At 38.4% G+C, this 18,462-nt stretch overlaps 1 protein-coding gene across 1 annotated transcript; it reads left to right on the top strand.

Moving 5' to 3' along the window:
• Positions 1 to 16,908: 16,908 nt before the first annotated feature.
• On the top strand, positions 16,909 to 17,835 carry LOC109569067 (olfactory receptor 4C3D-like). Its single transcript, XM_019974391.2, has one exon. It carries the CDS (start codon positions 16,909 to 16,911, stop codon positions 17,833 to 17,835), a length of 927 nt encoding a protein of 308 aa, XP_019829950.2.
• Positions 17,836 to 18,462: the final 627 nt, after the last annotated feature.

Genomic DNA, 18,462 nt, shown 5'->3' with positions numbered 1-18,462 from the left:
CTTTTAATTCACTGAAAATATTAGGCATTAATTGAAGGGAATGAGTTCACTCTTTTTCGAGGGAACTATGAAGCATATATTTTGATAGATTCTTTATATAACTTATTCATTTACCTGCAAGTATTATTAGAAAAGTCTATACTCCATTTTTCTGAAAGAAAAGATGGGACTAAATAGAGCTAAGCAACAATTGTATTCCCATATTTTTCTGGTGGGGCTTTTATCCCCTTTAGCCCTCTGTTCACCCCCATTTTAGGTAACTTTCACTCTTGATTATTCTTATGTTGAGGGAAAGGCATCTGACCCTCTTTATTTTTTTCTGCAAATATTTTATCCCTCATGAACATCATAGCATATTCTCATGCTATGGAATTTGTTCAAAAACAAAATTTAAATGGTTGAATTTCAAAGGAAGTGACACTCAGGCAAAAAAGACGTTTACAGTAAAACAGCACTCAGTCACTGAGGAGACAGGTATTTCGAGTGTGAGGTAGTGCCTTGAAGAACTAAGTAGGTGCTCTTTCCATACAGCTTTTCCCATTGTTATGACAGTGTTAATATTTATTACTGGGGAAAAAAGTACCCATCGTCACTTCACTTTAGGGAATTTTGACTTATTTATCAAAAATAAGTTCAATCCAAACAGTGCGCCAAAGATTTATGAGGTGTGGCTATCGAATATTGTATGCATAGTCGCTCTATTGTGTTCGACTCTTTGTTACCCAATGGACTGTAGCCCTCCAAGCTCCTCTGATCATGGGGATTCTCCAGGCAAGAATACTGAAGTGGATTACCAAGGGGTCTTCCTAACCCAGGTATCAAACCCAGGTCTCCAGCATTGCAAGTGGATTCTTTACCATCCGAGACACCAGGGAAGTTCAAGAATACTGGAGTGGGTAGCTTATCCCTTCTCCAGGGCTCTTCCCAACCCAGGAATCGAACTGGTGTCTCTTGAATTGCAGACGGATTCTTTACCAGCTGAGCTATAGAGAGTTGAGTAATGCAAATATGTACTATATTTGTTCAGAACTGAAATCCCAGTAGTGAATAGATAGATAATAAACTAGCAAAAAAAAACAAAATTAAAAGTGTAATTTTATTAATGAGTAAGATGAAAAACATTATATAAGAGTTTAATACAGGAGAGAATAATTGGATATAGATTTGTGCAGTTGTTTGAAGCACAGCTAGAATTTCAGTTTGGCCTGAGTCTATATAACTACATTATGCCCTGAAAAAACACACACTGGTATCAAGATTGCCAAGAAAAATATCAGTGACCTCAGATATACAGATGACACTACCCTAATGGCAGAAAGTGAAGAGAAACTAAAAAGCCTCTTGATAAAAGTGAAAGAAAAGAGTGAAAAAGTTAACTTCAAGCTCAACATTCAGAAAACTAAGACCATGGCATCTGGTCCCATCACTTCATGGGAAACAGATGGAGAAACAGTGGAAACAGTGTCAAACTTTATTTTTTGGGGCTCCAAAATCCCTGCAGATGGTGATTGCAGCCATGAAATTAAAAGACGCTTGGAAGGAAAGTTTCCTTCCAAGTTTCCTTCCTTTCCTTGGAAGGAAAGTTATGACCAAACTCGATAGCATATTGAAAAGCAAAGACATTACTTTGCCAACAAAGGTCCGTCTAGTCAAGGCTATGTTTTTTCCTGTGGTCACGTATGGATGTGAGAGTTGGAATGTGAAGAAGGCTGAGCATCGAAGAATTGATGCTTTTGAACTGTGGTGTTGGAGAAGACTCTTGAGAGTCCCTTGGACTGCAAGGAGATCCAACCAGTCCATTCTGAAGGAGATCAGCCCTGGGGTTTCTTTGGAAGGAATGATGCTGAAGCTGAGATTCCAGTACTTTGGCCATCTGATGAGAAGAGTTGACTCATTGGAAAAGAGTCTGATGTTGGGAGAGATTGGGGGCAGGAGGAGAAGGGGACGACAGAGGATGAGATGGCTGGATGGCATCACTGAGTCGATGGACATGAGTCTGAGTGAACTCTGGCAGTTGGTGATTGACAGAAAAGCCTGCTGTGCTGCAATTCATGGGGTCGTGAAGAGTCAGACACGACAGAGCGACTGAACTGAAGGCAGTTCTATTTCCAGTTTTTTAAGGAATCTCCACATTTTTTCTCCATAGTGGCTGTACTAGTTTGCATTCCTACCAACAGTGTAAGAGGGTTCCCTTTCCTCCACACCCTCTCCAGCATTTACTGCTTTAGACTTTTGGATAGCAGCCATTCTGACTGGCATGAAATTGTACCTCATTGTTTTGATTTGCATTTCTCTGATAATGAGAGATGTTGAGCATCTTTCTATGTGTTTGCTAGCCATCTGTATGTCTTCTTTGGAGAAATGTTTGTTTAGTTCTTTGCCCCATTTTTGTTTGGGTCATTTATTTTTCTGAAATTGAGCTGCAGCAGTTGCTTGTATATTTGTGAGATTAGTTCTTTGTCCATTGCTTCATTTGCTATTATTTTCTCCCATTCTGAAGGCTGTCTTTTCACCTTGCTTATGGTTTCTTTTGTTGTGCAGAAGCTTTTAATTTTAATTAGGTACCATTTATTTATTTTTGCTTTTATTTCCAATATTTTGGGAGGTGGGTCATAGAGGATCCTGCTGTGATATGTCGGAGAGTGTTTTGCTTATGTTCTCCTCTAGGAGTTTTATAGTTTCTGATTTAGGTTTAGATCTTTAATCCATTTTGAATTTATTTTTGTGTATGGTGTTAGAAAGTGTTCTCAATTCATTCCTTTACAAGTGGTTGACCAGTTTCCCCAGCAACACTTGTTAAAGAGATTGTCTTTTCTCCATTGTATGTTCTTGCCTCCTTTGTCAAAGATAACGTGTCCACAGGTGTGCGGATTTATCTCTGGGCTTTCTATTTTGTTCCATTGACCTATATTTCTGTCTTTGTGCCAGTACCATACTCTCTTAATGACTGTGGCTTTGTAGTAGAGCCTGAAGTCAGGCAAGTTGATTCCTCCAGTTCCATTGTTCTTTCTCAAGCTTGCTTTGTCTATTCGAGGTTCTTGTATTTCCATAGGAATCCCATGGACAGAGGAGCCTGGTAGATTACAGTCCATGAGGTCGCTAAGAGTTGGACACGACTGAGCGACTTCACTTTCACTTTTCACTTTCATGCATTGGAGAAGGAAATGGCAACCCACTCCAGTATTCTTGCCTGGAGGATCCCAGGGCCGGGGGAGCCTGGTGGGCTGCCATCTATGGGGTCACACAAAGTCGGACATGACTGGAGTGACTTAGCAGCAGCAGCTTGATAGGGATTGCATTGAATCTATAGATTGCTTCAGGTAGTATACTCATTTTCACTATATTTATTCTCCCGATCTATGAACATGGAATATTTCTCCATCTATTAGTGCCCTTTTTGATTTCTTTCACCAGTGTTTTAAAGTTTTCTATATATAGGTCTTTAGTTTCTTTAAGTAGATATATTCCTAAGTATTTTATTCTTTTCTTTGTAATGGTGAATGGAATTGTTTCCTTAATTTCTTTTTCTATTTTCTCATTATTACTGTATAGGAATGCAAGGGATTTCTGTTGATTTTATATCCTGAAACTTTGCTATATTCACTGATTAGCTCTAGTAATTTTCTGTTGGAGTCTTTAGGGTTTTCTATTTAGAGGATCATGTCATCTGCAAACAATGAAAATTTTACTTCTTCTTTTCCAATTTGGATTCCTTTTCTTTTTCTGCTCTGATTGCTGTGGACCTAACTTCCAAAACTATGTTGAATTGTAGTGGTGAAAGTGTCCACCCTTGTCTTGTTCCTGACTTTAGGGGAAATGCTTTCAGTTTTTAACCACTGAGGATAATATTTGCTTGGGTTTGTCGTATATAGCTTTTTTTAAGTTGAGGTATGTCCCTTCTATTCCTGCTTTCTGGAGAGTTTTTATCATAAATGGATGTTGAATTTTGTCAAAAGCTTTCTCTGCATCTATTGAGATAATCATATGGCTTTTATTTTTCAATTTGTTAATGTGGTGTATTACATTGATTGATTTGCGGATATTGAAGAATCCTTGCATCCCTGGGATAAAGCCCACTTGGTCATGGTGTATGATCTTTTAAATGTGTTGTTGGATTCTGATTGCTAGAATTTTGTTAAGGATTTTTGCATCTATGTTCATCAGTGATATTGGCTTGTAGTTTTCTTCTTTTGTGGTATCTTTGTCGGTTTTTGGTATTAGGGTAATGGTGACCTCATAGAATGAGCTTGGAAGTTTAACTTCCTTTGCAATTTTCTGGAAGAGTTTGAGTAGTATAGGTGTTAGCTCTTCTCTAAAATTTTTGTAGAATACAGCTGTGAAGCCATCTGGACCTGGGCTTTTGTTTGCTGGAAGATTTCTGATTACAGTTTCAATTTCTGCACTTGTGATTGGTCTGTTAAGATTTTCTATTTCTTCCTAGTTCAGTTTTGGAAAGTCGTACTTTTCTAAGAATTTATCCATTTCTTCCAAGTTGTCCATTTTATTGGCATGTAATTGCTGATAGTAGTCTCTTATGATCCTTTGTATTTCTGTGTTGTCTGTTGTGATCTCTCCATTTCATTTCTAATTTTATTTATTTGATATTTCTCCCTTTGCTTCTTGATGAGTCTGGCTAATGGTTTGTCAATTTTATTTATCCTTTCAAAGAACCAGCTTTTGGCTTTGTTGATTTTTGCTATGGTCTCTTTTGTTTCTTTTTCATTTCTTTCTGCCCTAATTTTTAAGATTTCTGTCCTTCTACCAACCCTGGGGTTCTTCATTTCTTCCTTTTCTAGTTGCTTTAGGTGTAGAGTTAGGTTATTTATTTGACTTTTTTCTTGTTTCTTGAGGTATGCCTGTATTGCTATGAACCTTCACCTTAGCACTGCTTTTACAGTGTCCCACAGGTTTGGGGTTGTTGTGTTTTCATTTTCATTCATTTCTATGTATATTTTGATTTCTTTTTTGATTTAATCTGTGATTTGTTGGTTATTCAGCAGCGTGTTGTTCAGCCTCCATATGTTGGATTTTTTAATAGTTTTTCTCCTGTTATTAAGATCTAATCTTACTGCATTGTAGTCAGAAAATATGCTTGGAAGTATTTCAATTTTTTTGAATTTACCAAGGCTAGGTATATGGCCCAGGATGTGATCTATCCTGGAGAAGGTTTAATGTGCGCTTGAGAAAAAGGTGAAATTCATTGTTTTGGGGTGAAATGTCCTATAAATATCAACTAAGTCTAACTGGTCTATTGTTCATTTAAAGTTTGTGTTTCCTTGTTGATTTTCTGTTTAGTTGATCTATCCATAGGTATGAGTTTGGTATTAAAGTATCCCACTATTATTATATTATTGTTAATTTCCCCTTTCATACTTGTTAGCATTTGTCTTAAATATTGTGGTGCTCCTATGTTGGGTGCATATATATTTATAATTTTTATATCTTCTTCTTGAATTGATCCTTTGATCATTATGTAGCATCCTTCTTTGTCTCCATTTCACAGCCTTTGTTTTAAAGTCTATTTTATCTGATATGAGTATTGCTACTCCTGCTTTCTTTTGGTCTCTATTTGCATGGAATATCTTTTTCCAGCCCTTCACTTTCAGTCTGTATGTGTCTCCTGTTTTGAGGTGGGTCTCTTGTAGACAACATATGTAGGGGTCTTGTTTCTGTATCCATTCAGCCAGTCTTTGTCTTTTGGTTGGGGCATTCAACCCATTTACGTTTAAGGAAATTATTGATAAGTATGATCCTGTTGCCATTTACCTTATTGTTTTGGGTTTGAGTTTATATACCCTTTTTGTATTTTCTGTCTAGAGAATATCCTTTAACATTTGTTGGAGAGCTGGTTTGGTGGTGCTGAATTCTCTCAGCTTTTGCTTGTCTGTAAAGCTTTTGATTTCTCCTTCATATTTGAATGAGATCCTTGCTGGGTACAGTAATCTTGGCTGTAGGTTATTTTCTTTCATCACCTTAAGTATGTCCTGCCATTCCCTCCTGGCCTAAAGAATTTCTATTGAAAGATCAGCTGTTATACTTATGGGAATCCCCTTGTGTGCTATTTGTTGTTTTTCGCTTGCTGCTTTTAATATTTGTTCTTGGTGTTTGATCTTTGTTAATTTGATTAATACATGTCTTGGGGTGTTTCACCTTGGGTTTATCCTGTTTGGGACTCTCTGGGTTTCTTGGACTTGAGTGATTATTTCCTTTCCCATTTTAGGGAAGTTTTCAACGATTATCTCCTCAAGTGTTTTCTCATGGTCTTTCTTTTTTCTTCTTCTGGGACTCCTATGATTTGAATGTTGGGGTGTTTAACATTGTCCTGGGGGTCTCTGAGATTGTCCTCATTTCTTTTAATTTGTTTTTCTTTTATCCTCTCTGATTCATTTATTTCTACCATTCTATTTCCTACTTCCCTAATCCTATCTTCTGCCTCCGTTATTCTACTATTTATTCCCTCCAGAGTGTTTTTGAACTCATTTATTGAATTATTCATTATATATTGACTCTTTTTTATTTCTTCTAGCTCCTTGTTAAATCTTTGTTGCATCTTCTCCTTCCTTGTCTCCAGGCTACTTATCTATGATTCCATTTTAATTTCAAGATTTTGGATCATTTTCACTATCATTATTCAGAATTCTTTATCATGTAGATTCCCTATCTCTTCCTCTTTTGTTTGCTTTGGTGGCCATTTATCCTCTTCCTTTACCTGCTGGGTATTCATTCCTCCATCTCTTCATCTTGTTTATATTGCTGTGTTTGGGGTGGGCTGTCTGTATTCTTGCAGTTTATGGAGTTCTCTTTATTGTGGAGTTTCCTCACTGTGGGTGGGGTTGTACGGGTGGCTTGTCAAGGTTTCCTGGTTACGGAAGCTTGTGTCGGTGTTCTGGTGGATGGAGCTGGATTTCTTCTCTCTGGAGTGTGATGAAGTTTCCAGTAATGAGTTATGAGATGTCAATGGGTTTGGAGTGACTTTGGGCAGCCTGTATATTGAAGCTCAGGGTTGTGTTCCTGTATTGCTGGATAATTTGCATGATATGTCTTTCTCTGGATCTTTTTGGCCCTTGGGTGGTGTTTGTTTTCAGTGTAGATATGGAGGCTTGATGAGCTAGTTTGATGAGCTCCTGTTGATTAATGTTCCCTGGAGTCAGGAGTTCTCTGGTGTTCTCAGGATTTGGACTTAAGCCTCCTCCTTCTTGTTTTTGGTCTTATTTTTACAGTAGCCTCAAGACTTCTCCATTTATACAGTACCCTTGATAAAACATTTAGGTTAAAGATGAAAAGTTTCTCCACAATGAGCGACACCCAGAGAGGTTCAGAGTTACATGAAGAAGAGAGGAGAGAGGAGGGAGTTAGAGGTGACCTGAATAACATGAGGTGGAATCAAAAGAGGAGAGAGCAAGCTAGCCAGTAATTACTTCCTTATGTGTGCTCTACAGTCTGGACAGCTCAGAGATGTTCACAGAGTTATATCGATAAGAGAAGAAGGAGGAAGGAGACAGAGGTGGCCAGGAGGGTAAAGGGGGGAATCAAACGGAGAGAGACAGATCCAGCCAGTAATAAGTTCCCTAAGTGTTCTTCACCATTGGAACACACAAAGAGATTCACAGAGTTGGGTAGAGAAAAGAAGGGGGAGGGAGGAGATAGATGTGACCTGGTGGAGAAAAAGGAGAGTCCAAAGTGGGAAAGATCAGTCAAGCCAGCAATCTCAGTCCTAAATAAAAATGGGTACTGAAGATTGGGTTCTTAAATGTACAAAATTGAAAACAAAAACCAAAAAGCAAAGATTAAAAGTATAGAGTAGAGGCTGGATTTTCAAAAATACAATATTAAAGAAAAGAAAATAAAAAAAGTCACAAAACTTATTATATATATATATATATATATATATATAGTTTGCTTTAAAAAATAGGGTCTTTTATTTTTTTGCAAAGTACTAGTAGGTTATAAAAATGAAAATTAAAGGAGTAACAGAGGACTTAAAAATTTAAATATATATATAAAGAATGATAGTAAAAATCGTGAAAATATATCTATGCCTTTCTCTGGTGTTGTTGTAGGCAGTGTGGGGTCAGTCCATTTTTGGATAGTTCCTTGGTCCAGCTTATATTTCTCAAGATCTATAGATCCTTTCCTATGTAGTCAGTACTAACTACTGGGTTTTAATCTATTTCACCTGTCACTTCCAAGGTGATTCCCTCTGTTTTAACTTCTTCTGTTTGCTGGTCTCTACAGTGTCTGATTTCCACCCTGACACAAGCAGGGCGGTGGTGGACACTTTTTTAGGTTCACTTGTTCAATCGCGCTGTGGGAAGGGAGGGACGCTGCAAACAAATGACACTGACATGTGCTGCAGTGTTTCAGCCATACTAGGCCTGCCCCTGCTCATGGCGCATGTGCCCTCCCTGCCCACACTGCTCAGGCTCTAGGTTGCTCTGCCAGAACTGTCCAAGGCTGGTCCTGGGGTGCATGTACCTCCCAGGTCTAAGCCGCTCAGGTTCAGGCACATGGGTAGTCCTCAGAGGCACAGACTCAGTTGGGCCTGCATTTTGTGCCCTTCCCAGGTCTGAGCAGCTCAGGTGATGAGGTGTTTGGCGAGAGTGGCCACTGTGACTTATTGCCTCCCCTGTCCCTGCTGCTTGGTTTTCTGGGTGTACAATGGGCACACCTTCTCAGACGGATATTGACGGTCCAGAATCCCAAGAAGTCTTAGTTAGCAAAGAGGCCTGCTTGCAGTTTGGTAGATAATGCCTCTCTGGGGCTGCAATTGCCCCCTTCCGGCTCTGGCTGCCTGTCACCGGAGGGGGATGGTCTGCAGCCAGCTATCTCTGTTCAGTCCTTTGTTCTGTGAGTGGGTCTGGTGGTGTCTTAGGTTAGGGCTTTTCGCGTGGTAGCTATCCCACAGTCTGGTTTGCTAGCCCAAGTTAGGTCCCTCAGATTGCCCTTGGGGCATTCAGGCCTGGTCCTTACTTTAAGCAATGCAGCCTATGCCTCCCTGCCCAGCCCCCACTTGCTAGTGGCAGGTGCAGGTGTCTGAGCTGCAGTGCAGTGCAGTGGAGACTGGGGGAGTTACCGTTGGGCTCGTAATCTGTGGGTTTTAATTATTTATTTATTTTTCATCCCAGTTATGTTGCCCTCTGTGGTTCCAAGCCTCACCATAGACTTGGCAGTGAGAGTGTTTCCTGGTGTTTGGAAACTTCTCTCTTTTTGACTCCCTTCCCGGAACGGAGCTCTGTCCCTGCCTCTTTTGCCTCTCTTTTTGCCTTTTATATTTTTTCCTACCTCCTTTCAAAGACAACAGGCTGCTTTTCTGGGTGCCTGATGTCCTCTTCCAGCATTCAGAAGTTGTTTTGTGGAATTTATTCAATGTTTAAATGTTCTTTTGGTGAATTTGTGGGGGAAAAAGTGGTTTCCACATCCTATTCCTCCACCATATTAGGACTGCCTCCAAATTGATGCTTTTGAACTGTAGTGTTGGAGAAGACTCTTGAGAGTCCCTTGGACTGCAAGGAGATCCAACCAGTCCAACCTGAAGGAGATCAGTCCTGGTTGTGCTTTGGAGGGACTGATGCTGAAGCTGAAACTCCAATACTTTGGCCACCTCATCCAAAGAGTTGACTCATTGGAAAAGACTCTGATGCTGGGAGGGATTGGGGGCAGGAGGATGAGGGGATGGCAGAGGATGAGATGGCTGGATGGCATAACTGACTCGATGGACATGAGTTTGAGTGATCTCCAGGAGTAGGTGATAGACAGGGAGGCCTGGCGTGCTGCAGTTCATGGGGTCGCAAAGAGTCGGACATGACTAAGCGACTGAACTGAACTGAACTGAACATTTTTTAAATAAGTAGATTATTTAAAAATGTTCATTTGAAATGGGGTCAATAACCCTCCCAATTAGATAACAATAATTTCTAGGGATTAAACCAAAATATCCTTACACAATAGATCCAAATATTATTTATGTCATTAATTTTTAGTAAAAACTTATTTCTTAATTTTTAAATTTCTTACTGTTTTTACATACAGCACATGGATATACATAACCTACATAAGTAGGTAATATGTTTGTAGGTTTACTATCTTCATAGGGCAGAAAAATAAGGGAAAATAATGTCTAAAAACACCTTTAGAAGCCAATAGTGAAAAAAAGATTGAGGAATACTGCCTTGGTTTACATCTAGATAGATCCATCAACTGTGACGTTCACATTCAATAAAATTGAGAGACTCCTTCTCAGGAGAATTTCCAAGTATGTGCTAAACTGTTGATGAGCCAGTTGTAATCTGTGAAGTGTATTGTAAATTTATATGTTCTAGAACTGAAGATAGAAAAATAATAAAGGCTGTAGCCTTAAGTATTTCTAAACTGAAAGAATGTAATTTGATAATACTAATTATTACTCATTGGGAAGCAATTTGGTTGTTATTTTCTAGCTAAGGAACATTTTCAAATCCCTTATAATGACAACTATCCTGCATTTAGATGTGACACAATGTTAATAATAGTCTTGAAAGAATAGAGAGCATTGGATGAAGTGACAGAAGAATTCTTCCCTAGCTAGGTGACTAAGAACAATCCCTATTGATTTTTATTCAGCTGCATTATCAGGCAAATGAGTCATTGTAAGGCCATTCTACTATTCAGGAAGAGAACTTACTTGTTAAGCAAATAACTGAATGGTTAATACCAAGATCTGAGTTTCTATTTGTGGAGCATAGCCTGACCAGATTCCAGTGAAGTTCTGCCCCTGGGAAAGTGGATTATTGCAGAGTTTGATGGGGGTTCACCGAATAGTGATTAGTGTCTCAGTCAGAGGAGAAACAGCCTCAAAGGAGTGCAGTTGAGATGATGCAAGTCTGCACATTGGAAATGGCATTCTGCACTCTGCCCAGGATCTATTACTCAAATTAGAACATCTCTGTATGATGTGTTTTCTAAGGCATAGACTAGAAACTTTTCACAAATTAAATTCAAATATAGCTAAGTCACAGACAACAGTTCCATGATTTTGTAAACATTTTAGTTGGCTGTATTTTTGGCAATGCATTTTATTTAGATTAGGGACTTCCCTTGTATCTCAGTTCAAAAAGAATCTGCCTGCAATGCAAGAGACCTGGGTTCTATTCCTGGGTCAGGAAGATCTACTGGAAATGGAAATGGCAACCCACTCCGGGGTCTTAGTTCATTGACAGCTCAATGACCTCACTGACCTAGAAGATGGCAATCTAATGTCTCAAAAACAAAAACATTATATTAGGGCCTGGATGCCCGGTTCTTTTATAGATCAGAGATGGGAGGAGATGAAGAAATAAAGTAAAAAAGGTCATTAATCTTGCAAATATCTCCTGGAATGACAAGCCTCAGGCAGAAGATGTATTATTTCTTCCTACCATCTACAGGCACACAGGGTTCTGAACAAAGGCATTTTAGTTTAACAGTCAGGCAGAAGGGCAGAATTCTCTGAATCTGAGCACTATATGTGATTATAAGAACAAAGGCAACTAAACAGGAAGTTAGAATTGGCTTTTCCCTGAAAAATCAGTATATAAATGATTCTGCTGCTTCAATGATTTCATAATAGTCATTCAAATTATTATTCTCATTAAGTTGCTAAAATCACCTTAAAAACGTAGTCTCATATCATCTCTGTGACCTTTAAAACCCAGTTACCTGATGGTTCCTATATGTAGAAGGCAAAAATTGGGCAACTAAAATTTCTAGGATCATGTCAGGGTAACCTAACATATGGTTCCATCCAGTGTGTACTGACAAGAAATACTCTGAACAAAATAGTTAGGAATCATGACAAACCAGAGTTTTGAGTTAGAAAATCAAAGCATTAGTCAAGTAAATCAGGGCCAAAATGTAAGCAAATCATCCAATCACTTAGTGGGGAGTTATTTTTATAGGACCAGAGTTTTGAAGGATTTTAAATAATTAAAATGCTTGTTTTAAATGTCTAGCATTTATATAGGACACAAACCATGCAGAGGAATTCAAATTTCATCTCAATAGAAAATATTGCCAAGAAGACAACCAGCTAAATGTTAGTTGCTCAGTCGTGTCCGACTCTTTCCGACCCCATGGATTATAGCTCTCCAGGGTCCTCCAGGGGATACTCCAGGCAAAAATACTGAAGTGGATAGCCATGAACTTCTTCAGGGGATCTTCCTGAACCAGGGATTGGACCCAGGTTTACTGCATTGCAGACAAATTCTTTATTGACTGAGCCGTCATTTAATAGGTGGTGGTGATTTAGTCGCTAAGTCGTGTCTGACTCTTGCGACCCCATAGACTGTAACCTGCCAGGTTCCTCTGTCCATTGGATTCTCTAGGCAAGAATACTGGAGTGCATTGAGCTTGGACTTGGTAAAACAGGGACAATTATATTTAAAATGTGTCAGTAGTTCATTTGCTTTGTCTATATAAACCAGTTGGAGCCTCAGGATGAAGAGTTTTGAGTTATCAACAAATTTTAGATTGATTTATACTTTTCTGGCAAATTACAAAAAAAAAAAAGTGTCTACCTTTTAGTCTCTACCCTGATCATGAGTTGAGCAAATAAAGCATTGTGTTTATGTTTCAGTGATGTGTTAGAAAAAGGAGAAACAGGTGTATCCAGTATGTATAGAATAGTTTTAGAGAGATTTTCTGTTTCCCTTCTTTCATATAATTTTCTGTGTTCACTTTATGTACCTTTTTCTTTCCTCTTGTACTAATTTCCTTTTATTTTATTTTTCTAGTAATCACCTTTGAGAAAGACTTTATGTGGTGTTTTTCTTTCTGTTTTGATGAGTTATTGATCCTAATTATTTAATGAAACAACTAAGTTGGATTACACACACACAGAGACATATGCATATAACACAAACACACATGTAACCACACACATTTATTTGTGAGCAGCTGTGTCCACAGGGTTGGTGTTGGTTCTGAGGGTGATACTGATGATCTGCTCAAGGATGGGGTGGTAGAATCAAGAAATGTGGTTCAAGGATCAAACTCCTCCTTCTGGAAGCATTCCAAGGAAGCATTAAATTCTGTAGCTCAATCAGGAAAGAATCTGCCTGCAGTGCAGGAGACCCAATGTTCAATTCCTGTGTCGAGAAGATCCCCTGGAGAAGGAAATGGCAACCCACTCCAGTATTCTTGCCTGGAGAATTCCATGGACAGAAAAGACTGGTGGGCTACAGCCCATGGGGGTCACAAGAGTCAGACATAACTTAGTGACTAAACCACCACCACCACAGAGATAATAATTTCCTTTCAGAAAAAGTGCTACTGCAGATAATTCCATCTCCACTCATCTTTGAAGAAAACACAGTGGGTTGGGAAGAATTACTACCAGAAATAATCTTCTAAAAGCCTTCAGATATACAATTTGGATTTATAAAAGTCAGAGGAACCAGAAATCAAATTGCCAACATACACTGGATCATAGGAAAAGCAAGGGAATTCCAGAAAAACATCTATTTCTGCTTCACTGACTATGTGAGAGCTTTTGACTGTGTGTATCACAACAAACTGGAAAATTCTTGAATTGATGGGGATACCAGACCACCTTACCTGTCTCCTGAGAAACCTAAACTAGTTCCAAGAAGCAACAGTTAGAACCAGACATGGAACAATGGACTAGTTCAAAATTGGGAAAGGAATATCTCAAGGCTGTATATTATTTTTTTGCTTACTTAACTTCTATACAAAGTACATCAGGTGAAATGCTGGGCTGAGTGAATCAGGAACTGTAATCAAGATTGTGAGACATATCAACGACCTCAGATATGCAGATGATACCACTCTAATGGCAGAAAGTGAAGAGGAACTAAAGAGCCTCTTGTTGAGGGTGAAAAAGGAGATTGAAAAAGCTGGCTTAAAACTCAAAATTCATAAATGGTTAACGTATTTTGTTCTCTTCTCATAGTATTCTGTCTTCATGTAGATCTAAGGAGGAGATCAAACTTAAAGATGAGTGATGTAACAATTATCCCCTGAAGTTAAATTACATTAAATAACTGACTTGTAGGCAAGATTTGCTAAGGATGATGAAATACCCCTGGGTTTTAATTAGCTACAGCTAAGAAACTTTGGAGAATTTGTTTACAAAAAGGATATGTGGTAGCACTTTTAAGGTTCAAGAGAAAAGTCTCATGCAAAGGTACCATCTATAAATCAACAAAGATACTTATTGTAGCTGAACTAGTAGGTACTTTTCAGTCTTACAAATTTCTTTCTTGGGGAACTAACAACTGCCTGGGGATCAGCTGGACCTATGAACTTATGTCAAACCATGGACCTACATCAGTTATGTTCATAGGTGAGTTGTTGTTGTTGTTGTTTTTCCAGGAAATCAAATAATCAGAGACTCTCAGGTTCAAGTGGATTTTGCAAATCATCCTCACCGATCTTAGATTAAACTGCTTATTTAGGAAGCAAAACATCAAGAAAGGTAGACTCAATTCCAGTATTATCAAACTGGAAGAAAAATATGTGTCTTATTGCTATATAAATTAGAGTAGTCAATAAATTAATTCTAATTAAATGAGAATAAAGATGTAATTGCAATTTAGGTACAAAACTTTCTCCATTTAATAATGCAACATAGGAAATTTCCTACAATATTGTACAATTTTTTAGAACACTTCTGTTAAAAACTGTACATTAATCAAAGAGATGCACTGTATTGTAGCTATCAAATTTTAAAATTTTGAACAGTCCGTGTAGTTTCTCAGTTGTCTACACTTCATAATAATTATGTTGAACATATATGTAAATAATGATTTATCTACTTTAAATGTGTTTTCTTTTACAGTTTATCCCTAGAAAGAGTTTCATGGTGCCAAAGAAAAAGGAAAAAGTGGTTTTTATTTCTTCATCAGGGTGTATGTGAATGTTCAGTTGTGTCTGACTCTTTGACCCCATGGACTGTAGCTCGAGAGGATCCTCTGTCCATGGAATTCTCCAGGCTAGAATACTGGGGTGCGTTGTCGTTTCCTCCTCCAGGGCATTCCTATCCCAGGGACCAAACCTGTGCTTCCTGCATCTCCTGCATTGGCAGACGGATTCTTTACCACTTAGCCACTTGAGAAGCCCTTTTATTTTTTCATAGTTATCCCTAAATAACTTTTATTAATTATGTAAAATTCTTATTTTATATACACCATACTTTTTTCTGATACACTAGAGGATCCCACCCCAGAATAAGGGAATACAATAACCTGCTTCACTTTGCTTTCACATAAGTATGAAATTTTCGTATTGGATTATTAAAAAATAAAGCTCTTTATCAACTTATTTTTGAAAGGAAAAGATTTATTTTTGAAGAATACATTTTATTTTATTCATGTCTTTTCCTTAGGAAATTTATGTCCTCCAAACTTCTCATTCTCTTAGTAATGCCTTCAAACCAGGATTCCTTCAAACCAGGAATGATGATTGATGGATGCTATGGGGATTTAAGAAAAGGCATGTATCAGAAACATAAGGCATGGGAAGGTCATTTCTGTCATGGATGGATGAGTTGCTGCTGTTTGGTAATAAAATTTCAGGCATTAAAGGGCATTTAACAGGCATACATTTTACAACTTAGGTGAACACATGTACATTAACATACAAAGTTTGTGTCCAGAAAAAAATTTGATAAATGAGTCAACTTATAATAGGTACTTACAACAAATAGTAGATTTTAGATATGTTTGAGTTAGTGTATATATATATTTATATCAACGTATATTATCTATTTATCTAACTTATCTAAGAAACCATTTTTTTCTCCATATTAGCTTTTTACTTAGAACTTTGAATGTAAGGATTTCCTGTACTTAATAGATCCTATTGTACTTAACACCTATGCAAAAGGTGTTTTTTTTTTTTTATCTTTCATATCTACTGAAACTGTAAATTTATTGAATTTGGCTGTACGTGGAACAGAATTTTTCAGAATAAAAACTAATGCTTAAAATATTATAGTTATCTTGATTTTAATATGACCCAGTAACATATTGTTTCCTAAAGAGAATTGTTTTCATACTTACCCCATAATGTGTGCCAGAAAGTATCAGAAAGTATTAAATTAAAGTGTAGCTTCCTTTCAAACATTAATTTATGTTTCTTAAAAAAAGTAATGATAAACAAGGCTGGAGGATGAGGGCATTTGAATTCTTGCTAAGATTATGGTCTAAGGAAGCAGGACAATTTTACCCATAGAGGATGACAACTCATCAAGCATTCTCTCATAACCTAATAGGTTTCAGTATTGCTGACATCCTGTGTTCACCGCACTAAAGTAGGGACAGTGAGGAAACATGCCTAAATAGCTTTATGTGTTCTGACAGATAGATACCAGTCAATGTGCATTGCCAAGGACTTATATACATTTCCCTCAACTGCCTGCTTGGATACATATTTGTTGGCCATGTTTTTCCCTCTGTGATTAGTGCTGAGGGTTCAAATATAAATTCTCCTAGAAAAAGGAATAACTCTTACCTTTGTGAGGGATCCCTCACAATATACATCTGAGAATTACGATTGTAACCTTAGAGACAGTTGGAAACATTGGGCATTCAGAAGACTTAGCAGAGTCAAATGCAGTTGGAACCAGAAGGATAATCCAGATCTCATGTACATAGCACCATGTTTTTCAATAAATTACAAATTGAAAGTTGACCTATAGATGATTTACAGGTCACAGGTACTAGGTGTTTGAAGACATTAAAAGATATCATGGAAGAAGTAAGAAACCCTTGTAAGAAACAAGTAGTGGGGCAAGAATGCCAAGGGCATGCTCCATAGTTACACTAACTGCTGTTTTTGTTCTAAGTGCAGACCACACATCTTTCATGATTAACAGGTATCATACTTTATTCCTTTGTAGGTAATTCAGACCCCCAGGAAGGTATTACTTGCTGAATGGATGTCCTCAGGCCTCCCAGCAATGTGACTGAATTTGTTCTCTTGGGACTCACACAGAATCCACACTTGCAGAAAATACTCTTCGTTGTCTTTTTGCTCATTTTCCTGTTTACTGTGTTGGCCAACCTGCTCATTGTCATTACGATCTCCTTCAGCCCCACACTTTCTGCTCCCATGTACTTCTTTCTAACTTATTTGGCCTTCATAGATGCCTCCTTCACTTCTGTCACCACCCCCAAAATAACCATTGACCTGTTGTACCAGAGGACAACCATCTCCTGGGGTGGCTGTTTGACTCAGCTTTTTTTAGTACACTTTCTTGGAGGAACAGAGGTGATTGTCCTCATTGTCATGGCCTATGACCGCTACGTGGCCATCTGTAAGCCTCTGCACTACACGGCCATCATGCGACAGGGGCTCTGCCAGCTCCTGGTGGTGGTGGCCTGGATCGGGGGTATCATGCATGTCACTGTGCAGATTCTTTTCATGGTCAACTTGACCTTCTGTGGTCTCTATGTAATTGATCACTTCATGTGTGATTTCTTCTCACTTTTGGAAATTGCCTGCGGCAACACCTACAAGATCGGAATTATAGTGGCAGCCAACAGTGGGGCCATGTGCTTGCTCATTTTCTCCATGCTTCTCATCTCCTACATAGTCATCCTGAGCTCCCTGAAATCCCATGGCTCTGAAGGACGGCACAAAGCCCTCTCTACATGTGGTGCTCACTTTACAGTAGTGGTACTCTACTTTGTCCCTTGTATATTCAGCTACACCCGACCTGTGACTACTTACTCTGCAGACAAATTGGTAACTGTGTTCTTTGCAATCCTCACACCCATGTTGAATCCTATAATTTACACAGTGAGAAATATAGAAGTGAAAAATGCCATGAGTAGTTTGTTCAAGAGGAATGTAATGTAGGCTGTTCATAATAGCAACAAAGTGATGGTTTACATACATAGAACAGATATTGTGTGGGTGTGATCAAAGTTGCTTCAGTCATATCCAACTCTTTGACACCCTATGAACTGTAGCCCAGATTTTTTACCACTGAGCCACTGAGAAAGCCCATAAAAGGCTTATACCTATTGCAAATTGTGAGAGAAAAAAAATTTTGCAGATCACTGACAGAAAAATTAAAGAACCTATAAACTAGCATTTGTTGATTATTTCAAATGGCTAGGCATTTATTTGGAGAAGGAAATGGCACCCCACTCCAGTATTCTTGCCTGAAAAACCCCATGGATGAAGGAGCCTGGTAGGCTGCAGTCCATGGGATCGCTGAGGGTTGGACACGACTGAGTGACTTCACTTTCACTTTTCACTTTCATGCATTGGAGAAGGAAATGGCAATCCACTCCAGTGTTCTTGCCTGGAGAATCCCAGGAACGGGGGAGCCTGGTGGGCTGCTGTCTATGGGGTCGCACAGAGTCGGACACGACTGAAGTGACTTAGGAATTAGCAGTAGCAGGCATTTATTAGGCATTTTGATAAATTTTAATGTACTTATCATGACTTCAATATTTATGTCCAGAGATTTATAATTGG

Source organism: Bos indicus, chromosome 19 (assembly GCF_029378745.1).
Source record: "Bos indicus isolate NIAB-ARS_2022 breed Sahiwal x Tharparkar chromosome 19, NIAB-ARS_B.indTharparkar_mat_pri_1.0, whole genome shotgun sequence".
NCBI lineage: Eukaryota > Metazoa > Chordata > Mammalia > Artiodactyla > Bovidae > Bos > Bos indicus.
The sequence above is the reverse complement of the archived record's forward strand: the minus strand, read 5'-3'. Positions and strand labels throughout refer to the sequence as shown.